At 42.3% G+C, this 12,312-nt stretch overlaps 1 protein-coding gene across 4 annotated transcripts; it reads left to right on the top strand.

Annotated features, from left to right (window-relative positions):
* The first annotated feature begins 3,714 nt into the window (after positions 1 to 3,714).
* Positions 3,715 to 11,728, top strand: LOC120671280 (probable sucrose-phosphate synthase 3). 4 transcript variants are annotated; one of them, XM_039951573.1, is made up of 13 exons: positions 3,715 to 4,048; positions 4,241 to 4,330; positions 6,019 to 6,227; positions 6,622 to 6,685; positions 6,908 to 7,606; positions 7,756 to 7,863; positions 8,013 to 8,144; positions 8,276 to 8,452; positions 8,696 to 8,749; positions 8,835 to 8,897; positions 8,979 to 9,680; positions 9,812 to 9,939; positions 10,935 to 11,728. In XM_039951573.1, the coding sequence occupies exons 1-13, from the start codon at positions 3,803 to 3,805 to the stop codon at positions 11,209 to 11,211; spliced, it is 2,949 nt and encodes a 982-aa protein (XP_039807507.1). In that variant the 5' UTR covers positions 3,715 to 3,802; the 3' UTR covers positions 11,212 to 11,728. The 4 variants fall into 4 exon arrangements, with proteins under 4 accessions (XP_039807507.1, XP_039807508.1, XP_039807509.1 ...); XM_039951574.1 differs by having other exon boundaries at positions 4,241 to 4,349; positions 6,095 to 6,227; XM_039951575.1 differs by lacking the exon at positions 3,715 to 4,048 and having other exon boundaries at positions 4,241 to 4,349.
* Positions 11,729 to 12,312: the final 584 nt, after the last annotated feature.

The raw sequence follows: 12,312 nt of genomic DNA, 5'->3' as shown, positions 1-12,312 counted from the left end.
GTTCGAGTCGCCACGTCAGAGTCATAATCTACTGACGTTTCTCCGAATCGTCCGCATCACAGTCGGAATCTACTGTTCTTGGCTTTATGATTCGAACAGTTAAATTCATGCCACAAAAGATAGCCCTATTTTCTTCTCCGGAAAACTAAAAAAAGATCAAAAGCAGACCTACCAGTGGGTTTTCTCTGTTTTAAGCAAAGGATTTTCAGTCCTACCAGTGGTTCAAAAACTTGGTCCAAAGAAGTTAATTTTAAAACTGGCAAGTGGATTAGTGCGCTTCGCAATCGACGTAGCCAAAAGCTCGCGCCAGGAGAGCGACTTTCCCAAGAACGGAAACCCCATCGCAACAAGCAGTGTCACGAGAAGAGAGAGTTACCAAGGACAAATCCAACTGACACGGAGATGATAAACTAAACTACGCTAGATCCGAGCTGCACAAGAGATCACACCTGAACAGGCTACCCTCCTATGCATAGCAGTTAAACAACTGTGCTGATTGTAACGACCCGGCCCGAAATAACGGCTAAAATTTACTCTACACATTGAATAAATTACACCTGCTAAATAACTCTCTTGCGCTTTCGTCCTCGCTTCGCGCAAAAAGTTAACCCGCGCGGTCCAGTCGGCCCGTGGGTCGTGACAATCTCCCTCTGTTAGGATTTGACGTTCCCGTCAAACCAGCTTACCCATACGGGACAAAGGAGCAGGATCTCCTCTTGCACACAACATGCTATCTACTCTACACATTGAGTAAACCACACCTACTAAATAATTTTCTTGTGCTTTCGTCCTCGCTTCGCGCAAAAAGTTCGAACCGGAGTTACTAACTTCCTAGGAACCGACTATTTAAGCTGGTTCGACTCTCTCATCATTTCCAGTGTGAGACTAAAGGTCATGTGCCGCGGTGCTACAATAGCCGTGCGCTACAGTAACCCGCGCCGTCACACTGATACTCCCCCAGGATAAGCCCCGGCATTGACAAAATCACCCACCTGGTCAGGCGGTGGTCTAGCCAAGCTCAGCTCGTACCACCGCACAGGTCCACATGGTGACTCAGATCCGGGCCGGGACGGTCGGTCACCTCGCCGCGGCGCGCCCCGGAGGAGCCGAGTGCCCTCGCGGGCGGAGCATCGCGTCACCGGCGAGGCGGACTTGACAGCGGCGGCCGGCTCCGCCGCCGCTTGGCGCACGGGTAAGGGCGCCGTGCTGCCGCGGCCGCGGGCCAGGCGGACAGGGGGCTTATTTGGATGGTACCCTGGGAAAGTTGCCTGGGCCAGGCAACTCATCCAGGCCATCGATTTCGTGCGCCTGGGGCCACGATCGATGCCTGGCAGCTGCTGCCTGGGTGAGGCCTTCATCTAAACAAGCCCTCGACTGCTGCCGCGTCAGAGGGCCGCGCCCGGACAACGGCAAGTGGGGCAATAAACGAGACCGGCGACGGCGACCGGCGGGGATCATGGCTTGGCAGGTTGCTGCATGCAGCCGTGCAGAAGAGTGTGGTTTTTGTTCCGTAGGAATCCTACGGCAGGATACAATTCAATTGCTCTGACCCTTTTTTTAATTTTTTTATAAAAAATTTCTCGAGCTTTTATCCTCCCTTTAACGTCTGCATGGTAGTATTCCGAGTCCACTGATTTGCTGACAGATGTGCAGACGTTGCCCTAGTGTTTTCCAAGGATTTCCTTTTTGAAAAAAATATTTTCCATGGAATGATAATTGAGCTAAAAAAACAACACGTCCTCTCAAGCCACGAAAGAACATCAACGAGACAAAAACTATGTGCGCCGTGTTTAGTTCCTCCGTGTAAACACAAAATTATTTTGCGACGGAATCTTACTAATTTGAAGTACTAAATGAAGTTTATTTACAAAACATTTTGCACAGATGTGTTATAAATCGCGAGACGAATCTAATGATGCTAATTAATCTATGATTAATCAATAATTAGCGGACTGTTACTGTAGCATCACTGTTGCAAATTATGGATTAAGTAGGCTCATTAGATTCGTCTCGCGATTTACAGCCCATCTATATAAAAAGTTTTGTAAATAGACTTCATTTAGTACTTCAAATTAGCAAGATTCCTTCGTAAATTTTTGCGTTTTTGTGTTTTTGCGTTTACGGAGTGGGAACTAAACAGGGCCTTAGTATTGTCTAAGTATATTTAGTCGTTCAGAGTTGACCACTCGGTACGCGTAAAATTGCTTGGCCCGTGTTCAGTTCCAAAATTCAAAATTCCAAAAAAAAATTCGGCACTTGCATGAAGACTTAAATCTAGACGAAATAAAAAACGCATTGCGACTGCTGTCTGTAAATGGCGAGACGAATCTAATGAACCTAATTAGGCTGTAATCAGACGCTAAATTGCTACAATAATGCTATAGTAAACAACATCTAATGACGGATTAATTAGACTTATTAGATTCGTGTTGCGATTTACAGACGAGTTCTGTAATTATTTTTGTGATCAGTCTATGTTTAATACTTAAAATATAGAAAAATGTCTTTTCAAAATTTTTTAGACCCGCAACCAAACGGGGCCTTGTGTACCCTGCCGAACGGACTTGTCTTCCCATCCCCCTGTTGCCTGCTGGTGGCATCGTCTGGGTCTCTCTGACGGCGAGGGAGCCCCTGCTCCTGCTCCTGCTGCATGCAGGTCAAATTCAATTGCCTTGGCAAGCGGGAAAGGAAAACGGTGCTGCCCACTGCCCATTGGTTCATACCTTTCCGAATCCGTACAAAGCTGGGGGAGAAAGCGTCCAAGGCCAGGCGCGCATTGAATTTCCCGTTTCGGAATATATCGTGATGTTTATGCAGAGGAGCAAGTGGTGCCTTTTTCCTACGGAGCAGGGCATAGACTTTTGTGAAATAGAAAAAGGTATGAATTGATGAATGTTCGTCTAGTATAGTAGCTAGACCAATCCAGCTGGCCCAGCAAGCAACGCAAGAATCTCTTTTGCTCGAGGAGATCGAGTGGAGATCGTATGGCATATGGATGCATTATTGAGTGTGGAGTGGACGCCACCCAGCTACGGCCGGTCTTTCCAAAAACAAAAGCTATGACCAAACCTGAGTTTTTGTAATCTTTTCACCTGTTTGGTTTTCTTGTGAATTTGAGTAAAGAAATAACTGTTTGCTTGAAAACACTAAGAATTACAGGCGAAATGTGAATCTTTTCAACATTAGCATGAAGAGTAAGCGGAGTAACATATTGGCATCTAGGGGTGCCAATTGGTATCCATTAGGTGCCCCTCCAACCCTCCCTAGTTCCAAATTTTGTACTAATTTTCCAAATTGAGATATGGTTTTATTTTGGAGATTTAGTACAAAATTTTGAACTAGGGAGAGTTGGAGGGGCACCTAATGAATATCCATTGGCACCCCTATTGGCATCACATAAATTTCTCACAACACCGGCTAGGGCATGACAATTTTGCACAAATTTTTCTTGATTTTGACATATACGAATGCGGCTATAGAATTTCACGGTCATAAAAAAATTGCGCCACACAGCACGGTGACAAAAAAGGCTGCCACTGAGATACGAATACGACCCGGGGTACGCCGTTGGATCTGGACCCAACGGCCAGGATCGCCCCGCGCCCGGCCCCGTGGAGCTGTCGGGGGCAAGGCAATAACCACAACCCGTTTCCAATTCCAATATTCCATTGCCCATTTCCTTTCCATTTCTGTTTCTCTCTTTCTCGTCGCCGCCCTCGTCGCCACCACCACCACTTCCCTCCCCTCCCCTCCCGCCCGCACCCGCCGCGCGCCTCCCCCATTCACCTCGATTTCGCCGGCGATGTACGGCAACGACAACTGGATCAACAGCTACCTCGACGCCATCCTCGATGCCGGCAAGGGCGCCGCGGGCGCGGGCGCGGGCGCCGGCGCCGCCAGGGGCCGGGGCGGCGGCGGCGGCGGCTGGTTCGGGGACCGGCCCTCGCTGCTCCTCCGCGAGCGTGGCCACTTCTCCCCCGCCCGCTACTTCGTCGAGGAGGTCATCACCGGGTACGACGAGACGGACCTCTACAAGACCTGGCTCCGGGTACGTGCTCGTGGCGCGGCGCGGCTCCGCTCCTTCCCCCACGGCGTGCGCTGCGGGCGGAGGGCGGGCACGCGCTCCGAATACTTGGCTCCCCTGCTCGCCGCCGTTCTAACTTGGCTGTTGATCCGCGGGATGTGCTGATTGATCTGTGCGATGTGTGTGACCGCGCGTGCACGTGGTGGGTGGGCGCAGGCGAACGCGATGCGGAGCCCGCAGGAGAAGAACACGCGCCTGGAGAACATGACCTGGAGGATCTGGAACCTCGCCAGGAAGAAGAAGGAGGTGCGACTTTTCGCTCTTGGTTCGTTTCTTCTCTCTCTTCGTGCTGCTTGTTTTGTTTCTGATGCGGTACGAGAGGATGTGTGCCCATCCGTTTTCGATAATTCAATCCACACGTTGGGCTCCGGAAAGAGGAGCAGTGGGTTCGATTAGCAGTTAGTGGTGCATTTTAGAGAGCACCAGGATCTGTTCGATAGAATGCAACAATCAAACACTCATCCAGCTATGGTCCTTCTCCATGAGCGGTATTGTGCCAGAACTGAGAAGTGCCCCAATGATGTGGAACATTATGCCAGCCTTTCAAGTTTCATGTGTAATCGGATTATTTGAGTTAGCTCTATCATCACCTGGCCTCCTGTTCGTCATCTTCTCCCCTTGGTAACTTCTCACACTATCTAATTTGCTTGATAAAGTGGTATAATGTGAAGAACATAAATGCATACATCACCTGCCTTATAGATGTATGGATGCACTGACTGCAAAGTTTTCTACTAAGCAGCCACTCATATTAGTCTGTTTATTTTCACCAGCGACAATACTAACAGATAAAGTGAGACTGGTGAAAGTTAGCTTGAAAACACTATAGATCTAGCTAGAAAGATGGAGCAAAAGTGTGTTTTACTGCTATCGGTGTCAATAAAATCCACGATAAAATGGTAGGGGCGATGGAATGATATGCTTTTCCTTTGGAAAATCTGTAATAATTGCATACTCATGTTGGTTAACAGAGTGCAGGCCACGTGTTCTCCCTCATATTCTGAAAAGGAAAATTTTCTTTTGCTAATAGATAATGGCGGAGAAAAACACTGGACAATGTGTTTGTCAGGTGGAGGGTCCATTTAGGTTGTTTCTGTACTGCAACCTCGAAACTCGAAAGCCAAGAAGTTCAGCTATTCAAGACTAAATTTCTATCTTTTACGCACAAACATATATATGGCACTGTTGACTTTTTAACTCAAACTTTGACCAACGATATTTATTTAATGAATTAGTTAAAAAAAAGGTAAAATAAGTACCAGTACGTCTATCATCAAAAGCAATTTATATTTAACTCGTAGTTTTATCTATTTGCATAAATATTTGTAGAAAGGATGAAGAGTCAAACGAATAAAAAATTCAATGCTGTAACAAACCTTTCTTGTGGTATTTGACTGAAGTGTCCATTTTCAGACGCTACAAAGCCATTTCCCTCCTTTTTCTTAGAATTTGCAGTTACTCGTAGTTACCTGCAGTACAGACACCAAGGGCAGTCTGGAATTCTTGGGTTATATAGATACCAAGGTTTTAAATCGCTGGCTAAGGCGTTTAGCAGCAGGCTGCCGTTACGGCGTTTAGCGGGCTATAGCCGGCATTTAGCGGGCTCTAAACACTATAGTGGCTGCCCTTCCTAGCAGCAATAGCTGGCTATTTAAAACCTTGATAGATACAAGATAACTGTTATTGTTCCTGTGCTCTTATCCGATGGCTTGATGACAACCTTATTAAGCACTATTAGCATGATATTTTTTGTGCACTTGGCGCATTGGGTATTTTGACTTGTAATCGGATATATTGCATCAAATGTAGATTTGATGCCAGTTTACTTTCACATTTCCACCTTATATGATAATTACATCATCACTTATATTTGAATTTCTATCTCTTCCAATTAATGTAGTGTTTCTTTGTTACATAAATGTTTAAATATTCAGTTTGAGAAAGAGGAAGCCAGTCGCTTGTCAAAACGCCGTCTAGAGACTGAGAAGCAACGAAATGATGCTACTGCAGATATGTCTGAAGATCTTTTTGAAGGAGTGAAGGGAGAGGATGCTGGTGATCCTTCTGTTGCCTATGGTGATAGCACAACTGGGAACACACCTAAGATTAGTTCATTTGACAAGCTATACATAGTGCTGATCAGGTATGGAGTATTTTATTTAGCAACTTTTTACTGTATATTTTTTGTACTTCTATGTAAAGTACATGTTGAAGATTGATTAAGTTGCATGTGATTTATTCATCATCTAACGAGATGCTATTCATAATTATTGCAAAATGATATACAGTAAATTGAAGAAGGTTAATAAATTTATACTATTGCGCGCCAAGAGATCCTCCATCTATGGCCCCAAAGAACACGCAAGGAAACCAACTTCCTAACCTGAATAGTGCACAGTGTTTATACTATTAGTATTGTTGGTTTCACATGGTGTCCCTATATCCTGGTATAAATATGATGTAATCCTTTGGCTAGTTGGTATTGTTAATGTAATCTATTTGCCATTAAATTTGTGTTATGATCTATTGCACTGTAGCCTTCATGGCCTGATTCGTGGAGAGAATATGGAGCTTGGCCGTGATTCAGATACTGGTGGCCAGGTAATAGTATTGTCAATGCTTTTAATTATGGAATCAAGTAAAATGTTTGTTCCTTTCTTCAAAATGAGTAACTCAAGCCATACCCTATAATTAAGTGGAGCGGCTGTCACTTGCATTTTATGCTTCGAAAATATCCACTAAAAGAATATCATACAAGGCATGATTTCACTTGCATCCACTATGTGCTGATTTCACTTGCATCTACTATGTGCTTTTTCATAGGTCAAATACGTTGTGGAACTTGCTAAAGCATTAAGTTCATCTCCTGGAGTTTACCGGGTTGATCTGTTGACAAGACAAATCTTAGCCCCAAATTTCGATCGTGGCTACAGTGAGCCAGATGAGATGCTGGCTTCGACAAGCTTCAAGAACTTAAAATTTGAAAGAGGAGAGAACAGTGGTGCACATATCATCAGAATACCATTTGGCCCCAAAGACAAGCATCTAGCTAAAGAAAATATCTGGCCTTTCATTCAAGAATTTGTTGATGGTGCACTGGGTCATGTAGTGCGGATGTCAAAAACAATAGGCGAGGAAATTGGCAGTGGGTGTCCTGTTTGGCCTGCTGTGATCCATGGTCATTATGCCAGTGCAGGAGTTGCTGCTACTCTACTATCTGGAGCACTTAATGTTCCTATGGTGTTTACAGGGCATTTTCTTGGGAAAGATAAGTTGGAAGGGCTTCTCAAGCAAGGGAGACAAACAAGGGAACAAATAAACATGACATATAAAATAATGCGCCGAATTGAGGCAGAGGAGCTGTCTCTCGATGCTTCCGAAATAGTTATCGCAAGCACAAGGCAAGAGATAGAAGAGCAGTGGAACTTGTATGACGGTTTTGAGGTCATGCTTGCAAGGAAGCTCCGTGCACTAGTCAAGCGCGGCGCTAACTGTTTTGGTCGCTACATGCCTCGTATGGTTGTGAGTAAACACTATTACTATGTTTTCTTGAACAATCAATTATTACTAGCACAGTAGCACTTACGCGAACTGTGTTTCTTTCGATGCTTGTTGTTTTTATCTATTATAGAGGTTTAAAACACTTCAGTTCTCTATTACTTGCTCTGCAGATAATTCCTCCAGGTGTTGAATTCGGCCACATAATTCATGATTTTGATTTGTACGGAGATGAAGATAGCCCATCTCCAGCCTCTGAGGATCCATCTATTTGGTTTGAGGTTGTGAAATTATCTTCAGATTTGTACTCGCAAGACTTCACTTTTTATTTGACTTATTCAATAACTGATATTAGCAGTGACTTGTTTATTCCTACTAATCCTATGTTATGTTTAAAGCTTGTGTGCTGATGATATGTTTGTGATGGCAGATAATGCGATTCTTCACAAATCCTAGGAAACCTATGATTCTGGCTATTGCCCGTCCATATGCTGAAAAGAATATTACAACGCTTGTGAAGGCATTTGGTGAATGCCATCCATTGAGGGAGCTTGCTAACCTTGTAAGATAAGACTGAGAACCTAACATTTTCGTGTTTCGGACATATCATGTTCCAATATCATAAGTATTAAAGCTGTCAATTATCTAGAATTTTGACATTCTCTTCCTTCACGTTTTGATTTTGCATTCCAGACATTGATAATGGGTAACCGTGAGGCAATTTCCAAAATGAATAAAGTCAGTGCAGCTGTTTTGACATCGGTGCTTACATTGATTGATGAATATGATTTATATGGTCAAGTGGCATACCCAAAGCATCACAAGCACTCGGAAGTTCCTGATATTTATCGTTTAGCAGCAAGAACAAAGGTATATTGTTTTTAGCGAAGAAAATTGGTGGTGCCATATTTTCCCTCCTCCTTTTGAATGCCAAAAGCTTGAAGTAGTTGCCTTTGATAGCTATCTTTTTAAAATTTTCTTCCAACAAGTATTCATGATTATGCACAATTGTGCAATACAGTAGGTATTTTCTTATTGTAAATGGCATTCACCAGTACAAGTTTTCTTTTTATATGTATGTCAATGCTGACATCATCTGTTGAACATCTGCAGGGCGCTTTTGTAAATGTTGCTTACTTTGAGCAATTTGGTGTCACATTGATAGAGGTCATAACTATTGAAATCGAAATTCATTTTTGTACCCCATATCATTTTTGTATCCTTACCACCTATCTGTTCATTTGGTGAGCAGGCTGCCATGCATGGGTTGCCTGTAATTGCAACAAAAAATGGGGCTCCTGTTGAAATCCATCAGGTTGATGAATAACATTGCACCATTTCTTGAATTAATATCTTACCAACTTACAGCTGTAACAGACTGGATCTTTTCTCGCAGGTTCTGGACAATGGTCTTCTCGTTGATCCCCATGATCAGCATTCAATCGCAGATGCCCTCTATAAGATGCTTTCTGAAAAGCAGTTTTGGTCAAGATGTCGAGAGAATGGTCTGAAAAATATACACCAATTTTCTTGGCCTGAATATTGCAAAAATTACTTGTCAAGGATATTAACTCTTGGCCCAAGGCATCCTGCTTTTGGGAACAAAGAAGACCAGAAGGCACGTGTGAACAGCAGGAGGCATATCATTGTTATTGCTGTGGACTCTGTTAGCAAGGAAGATTTAATTCAAATTATCAGAAATTCTATCGAGGCTACTCGCACCGGAACTTTGTCGGGTTCGACAGGTTTCGTGCTGTCAACTTCATTGACAATAGCAGAGATACGTTCGCTAATAAAATACACAGGCATGCTCCCTACAGATTTTGATGCCTTCATATGCAACTGTGGGAGTGATATATATTATCCTTCACGGTCTAGTGATGTGCCAAATAATTCTCTTGTTACATTTGCATTGGACAATAATTACCGATCACATATCGAGTATCGTTGGGGAGGGGAGGGTTTAAGGAAGTACTTGGTTAAGTGGGCTTCTTCAGTAGTAGAGAGAAGGGGAAGAACTGAAAAACAAGTCATCTTTGAAGATTCGGAACACTCTTCAACATACTGTCTAGCATTTAGAGTGGTTAATCCAAATCATGTAAGCTTCTTTCCAGAATTTTCTTGTTTGGTTTCAAATTTACTCATTCATTATTTCGGCCATTCAGATTCATTGCTTTATTAAGGTTCATTATACAACCTTTTGTTTTTAACTTTGTTTATATATTGTAGTTGCCTCCTTTGAAAGAGCTGCAAAAGTTGATGAGAATACAGTCACTACGTTGTCATGCTCTGTATAACCATGGTGCTACCAGGCTATCCGTAATTCCAATTCATGCATCACGATCTCAGGCTCTAAGGTTTGGTGCTTGATTTTTCTTCATTCTTCTATTATTGAAATGTTCCTTTTCTTCTAGAGGAATCATCTTCTGTCGCAAATTAGTTGCAATATAATTTAATGCAAAGACTTTTTTTTATTAAAAATCTGTTTCAAGATGTGAATTTCTTATTTCCTTTTTATGAGAAAAATTGAAGCATTGCCATCATAAAAGGTGCCAATTGAAGATAGCACCAACTGTGACAATGACCTATAGCGCCAGAGACCACATTTCAAGGCCACACTGGATTCTATTTATGAACTTGGTGACCATTGTGATGGCACTGAGCAATACTCTCCACATTGGATGGTGTATTCCAAATTTCCAATGATAAACGTTTTCAATAGAAGATTAGATATAGTGGGAGTGTGAAACCTAAACTTAGCGCTTTTTTTGGGTTCCAGCTGATTATCTATAACCAAGGTTATACCAAAACTGGGGGTGGATCTTACCTACTTAGTCTCATAACCCACCGGTTTGATGGAAAATGATCGGGAACTGGGTGGTTACAAGAATATAATAGGGAACCTATAACTTGGTCAAAATGGGTCAGGATCAGAAATAAATAGGTGTTTAATATGTGAACCAGTTTAAAATTCAGATGGGTGAAAAGCAATTCGACTATAAGCCTAGCTAAGTAAGAACTACCAGTGTTACCTGCAAAAAAAAAAGAACTATCAGTGCAACCTTGAATACAGAAAGAACTCCAGTGCTACTGGCTGCATTGAGTGAGTTGATGTACAAGGGTTTTTTTTCCCTTGAAAAAGGAATGTTTTCTATATTTGCTGCAGACCTTGATGGTACAAGGGTTTTTTCCCCTTAAAAAAGGAATGTTTTCTATATTTGCTGCAGACCAAAAATCGTCAGTACTTTTTGATTGTGTGGTCTCTTTGGTGAATGTTTTATGTATTTAATTTCCATATGCACCTTGCAGCGAAACTTGTGTGCAAACCTAGTAACACAATTTTCTATTATAGGTATTTGTCTATTCGCTGGGGCATGGAGTTGCCAGATGCTATTGTTATCGTTGGCGAATCCGGTGATTCTGATTATGAAGAACTGTTTGGAGGTCTTCATAAGACAATCATCCTTAAGGGTGGATTCAATACTCCTGCAAATAGGATCCATACAGTCAGAAGATACCCTTTACAGGACGTTGTTGCTCTTGATAGCTCAAATATCATTGAAATTGAGGGTTTCAGCAGTGTTGACATCAGGTCTGCAATGCAACAGCTTGGTATACCCACACAATGACACCCAGGGCGCTCTGTTTTGTTATTAATAGAAAAAGAAAGAAAGAAAGAAATGGACCATAGAAATATACGATACAAATACTATCATTTCCACTCTAATGGAAATACCCGATTTTGCATGTCAATCATTTATTGTATGTGGTCCCTACTTGGGACTGTGAATGACATTCCCCTGGATCCTCACATTGGAATTTTTGGAGTGAAGAATGTGTTAATGGATACACCAAGCTGTACAGATGAAACAAATTTGTTCAAATGTTGATAGTAAAAACATCTCATGGAAGCATTTTCAGCAAACAAGCTTCCAATATACCAAAGCTGCCCGAGCTTGCAATTTTCCATCACTGCAGGAGTTGAGTGTATGATTACTGTGCAACCCTCTAAACTCTTCTAACTTATGTTCTAGGAGGGGTGCCTTATAATCGTGTAAATACTGTGTCACAATTGAGCATTATACATATATATGTTTTTTTTGTGTTTTTCACGCAGTGTATGCAAAAAATGTTTCTTTTGTTGCGTGTTTTTCAACAGCCTGTGGTTACAGCATTAATAACCGTATCTATCTGCTGCTGTTGTGGTTATGAAATTATTGTGGCAATTATAGTGCTCTCACCAAACTATGACCTCATCATTATGTAAACCCTTTCATTATCTGGCTATTTATCTACATAGACGTAAGTGTTGATATGCCTTGCACTCAAAGCAGCTGCTAAGTTTGGTGTAGTAGCTGCAACAATTGCACCATGTGCATGTGACTTTCTTCTTCTACCACTATACCCAGGGATGATCAGTTGATCACTTGCTTCCATACCCATCTTTTCAACGAAATACACCACATTCTACTTTCTTTTGCCATTTGTTTGACCTGATTTGGTCTTATGTTGCTTGTTTTTCTGAATTTATAGAATCGTTTCGATTAACTTTTTTCCTCTGTATTAAAGAGTTTGGTATTGATGGTAACTGATATCAGCTTTGAAAAACTGGAGATCAGTTGGACTGATTGGTTATCAGTTTGTGGTTGGCCATCTATATCAGGATTCAGGAACGACTGTGATATGGCTGCTTTTCTTGAACACATACATGAAACAATATCAGAGTCAAA

Source organism: Panicum virgatum, chromosome 4N (assembly GCF_016808335.1).
Source record: "Panicum virgatum strain AP13 chromosome 4N, P.virgatum_v5, whole genome shotgun sequence".
In the NCBI taxonomy this organism is placed as follows: domain Eukaryota; kingdom Viridiplantae; phylum Streptophyta; class Magnoliopsida; order Poales; family Poaceae; genus Panicum; species Panicum virgatum.
This window is presented reverse-complemented; position numbering and strand designations above follow the sequence as displayed.

What these genes read in the sequence shown, in the direction of transcription:
- LOC120671280 (XM_039951573.1), top strand. Translation starts at nt 3,803, where the DNA reads ATGTACGGCAACGACAACTGGATCAACAGCTACCTCGACGCCATCCTC. An exon ending in GTTTAGCAGCAAGAACAAAG is followed by an intron (nt 8,453 to 8,695) that starts GTATATTGTTTT and finishes GAACATCTGCAG; the next exon opens with GGCGCTTTTGTAAATGTTGC. An exon ending in CTCCTGTTGAAATCCATCAG is followed by an intron (nt 8,898 to 8,978) that starts GTTGATGAATAA and finishes CTTTTCTCGCAG; the next exon opens with GTTCTGGACAATGGTCTTCT.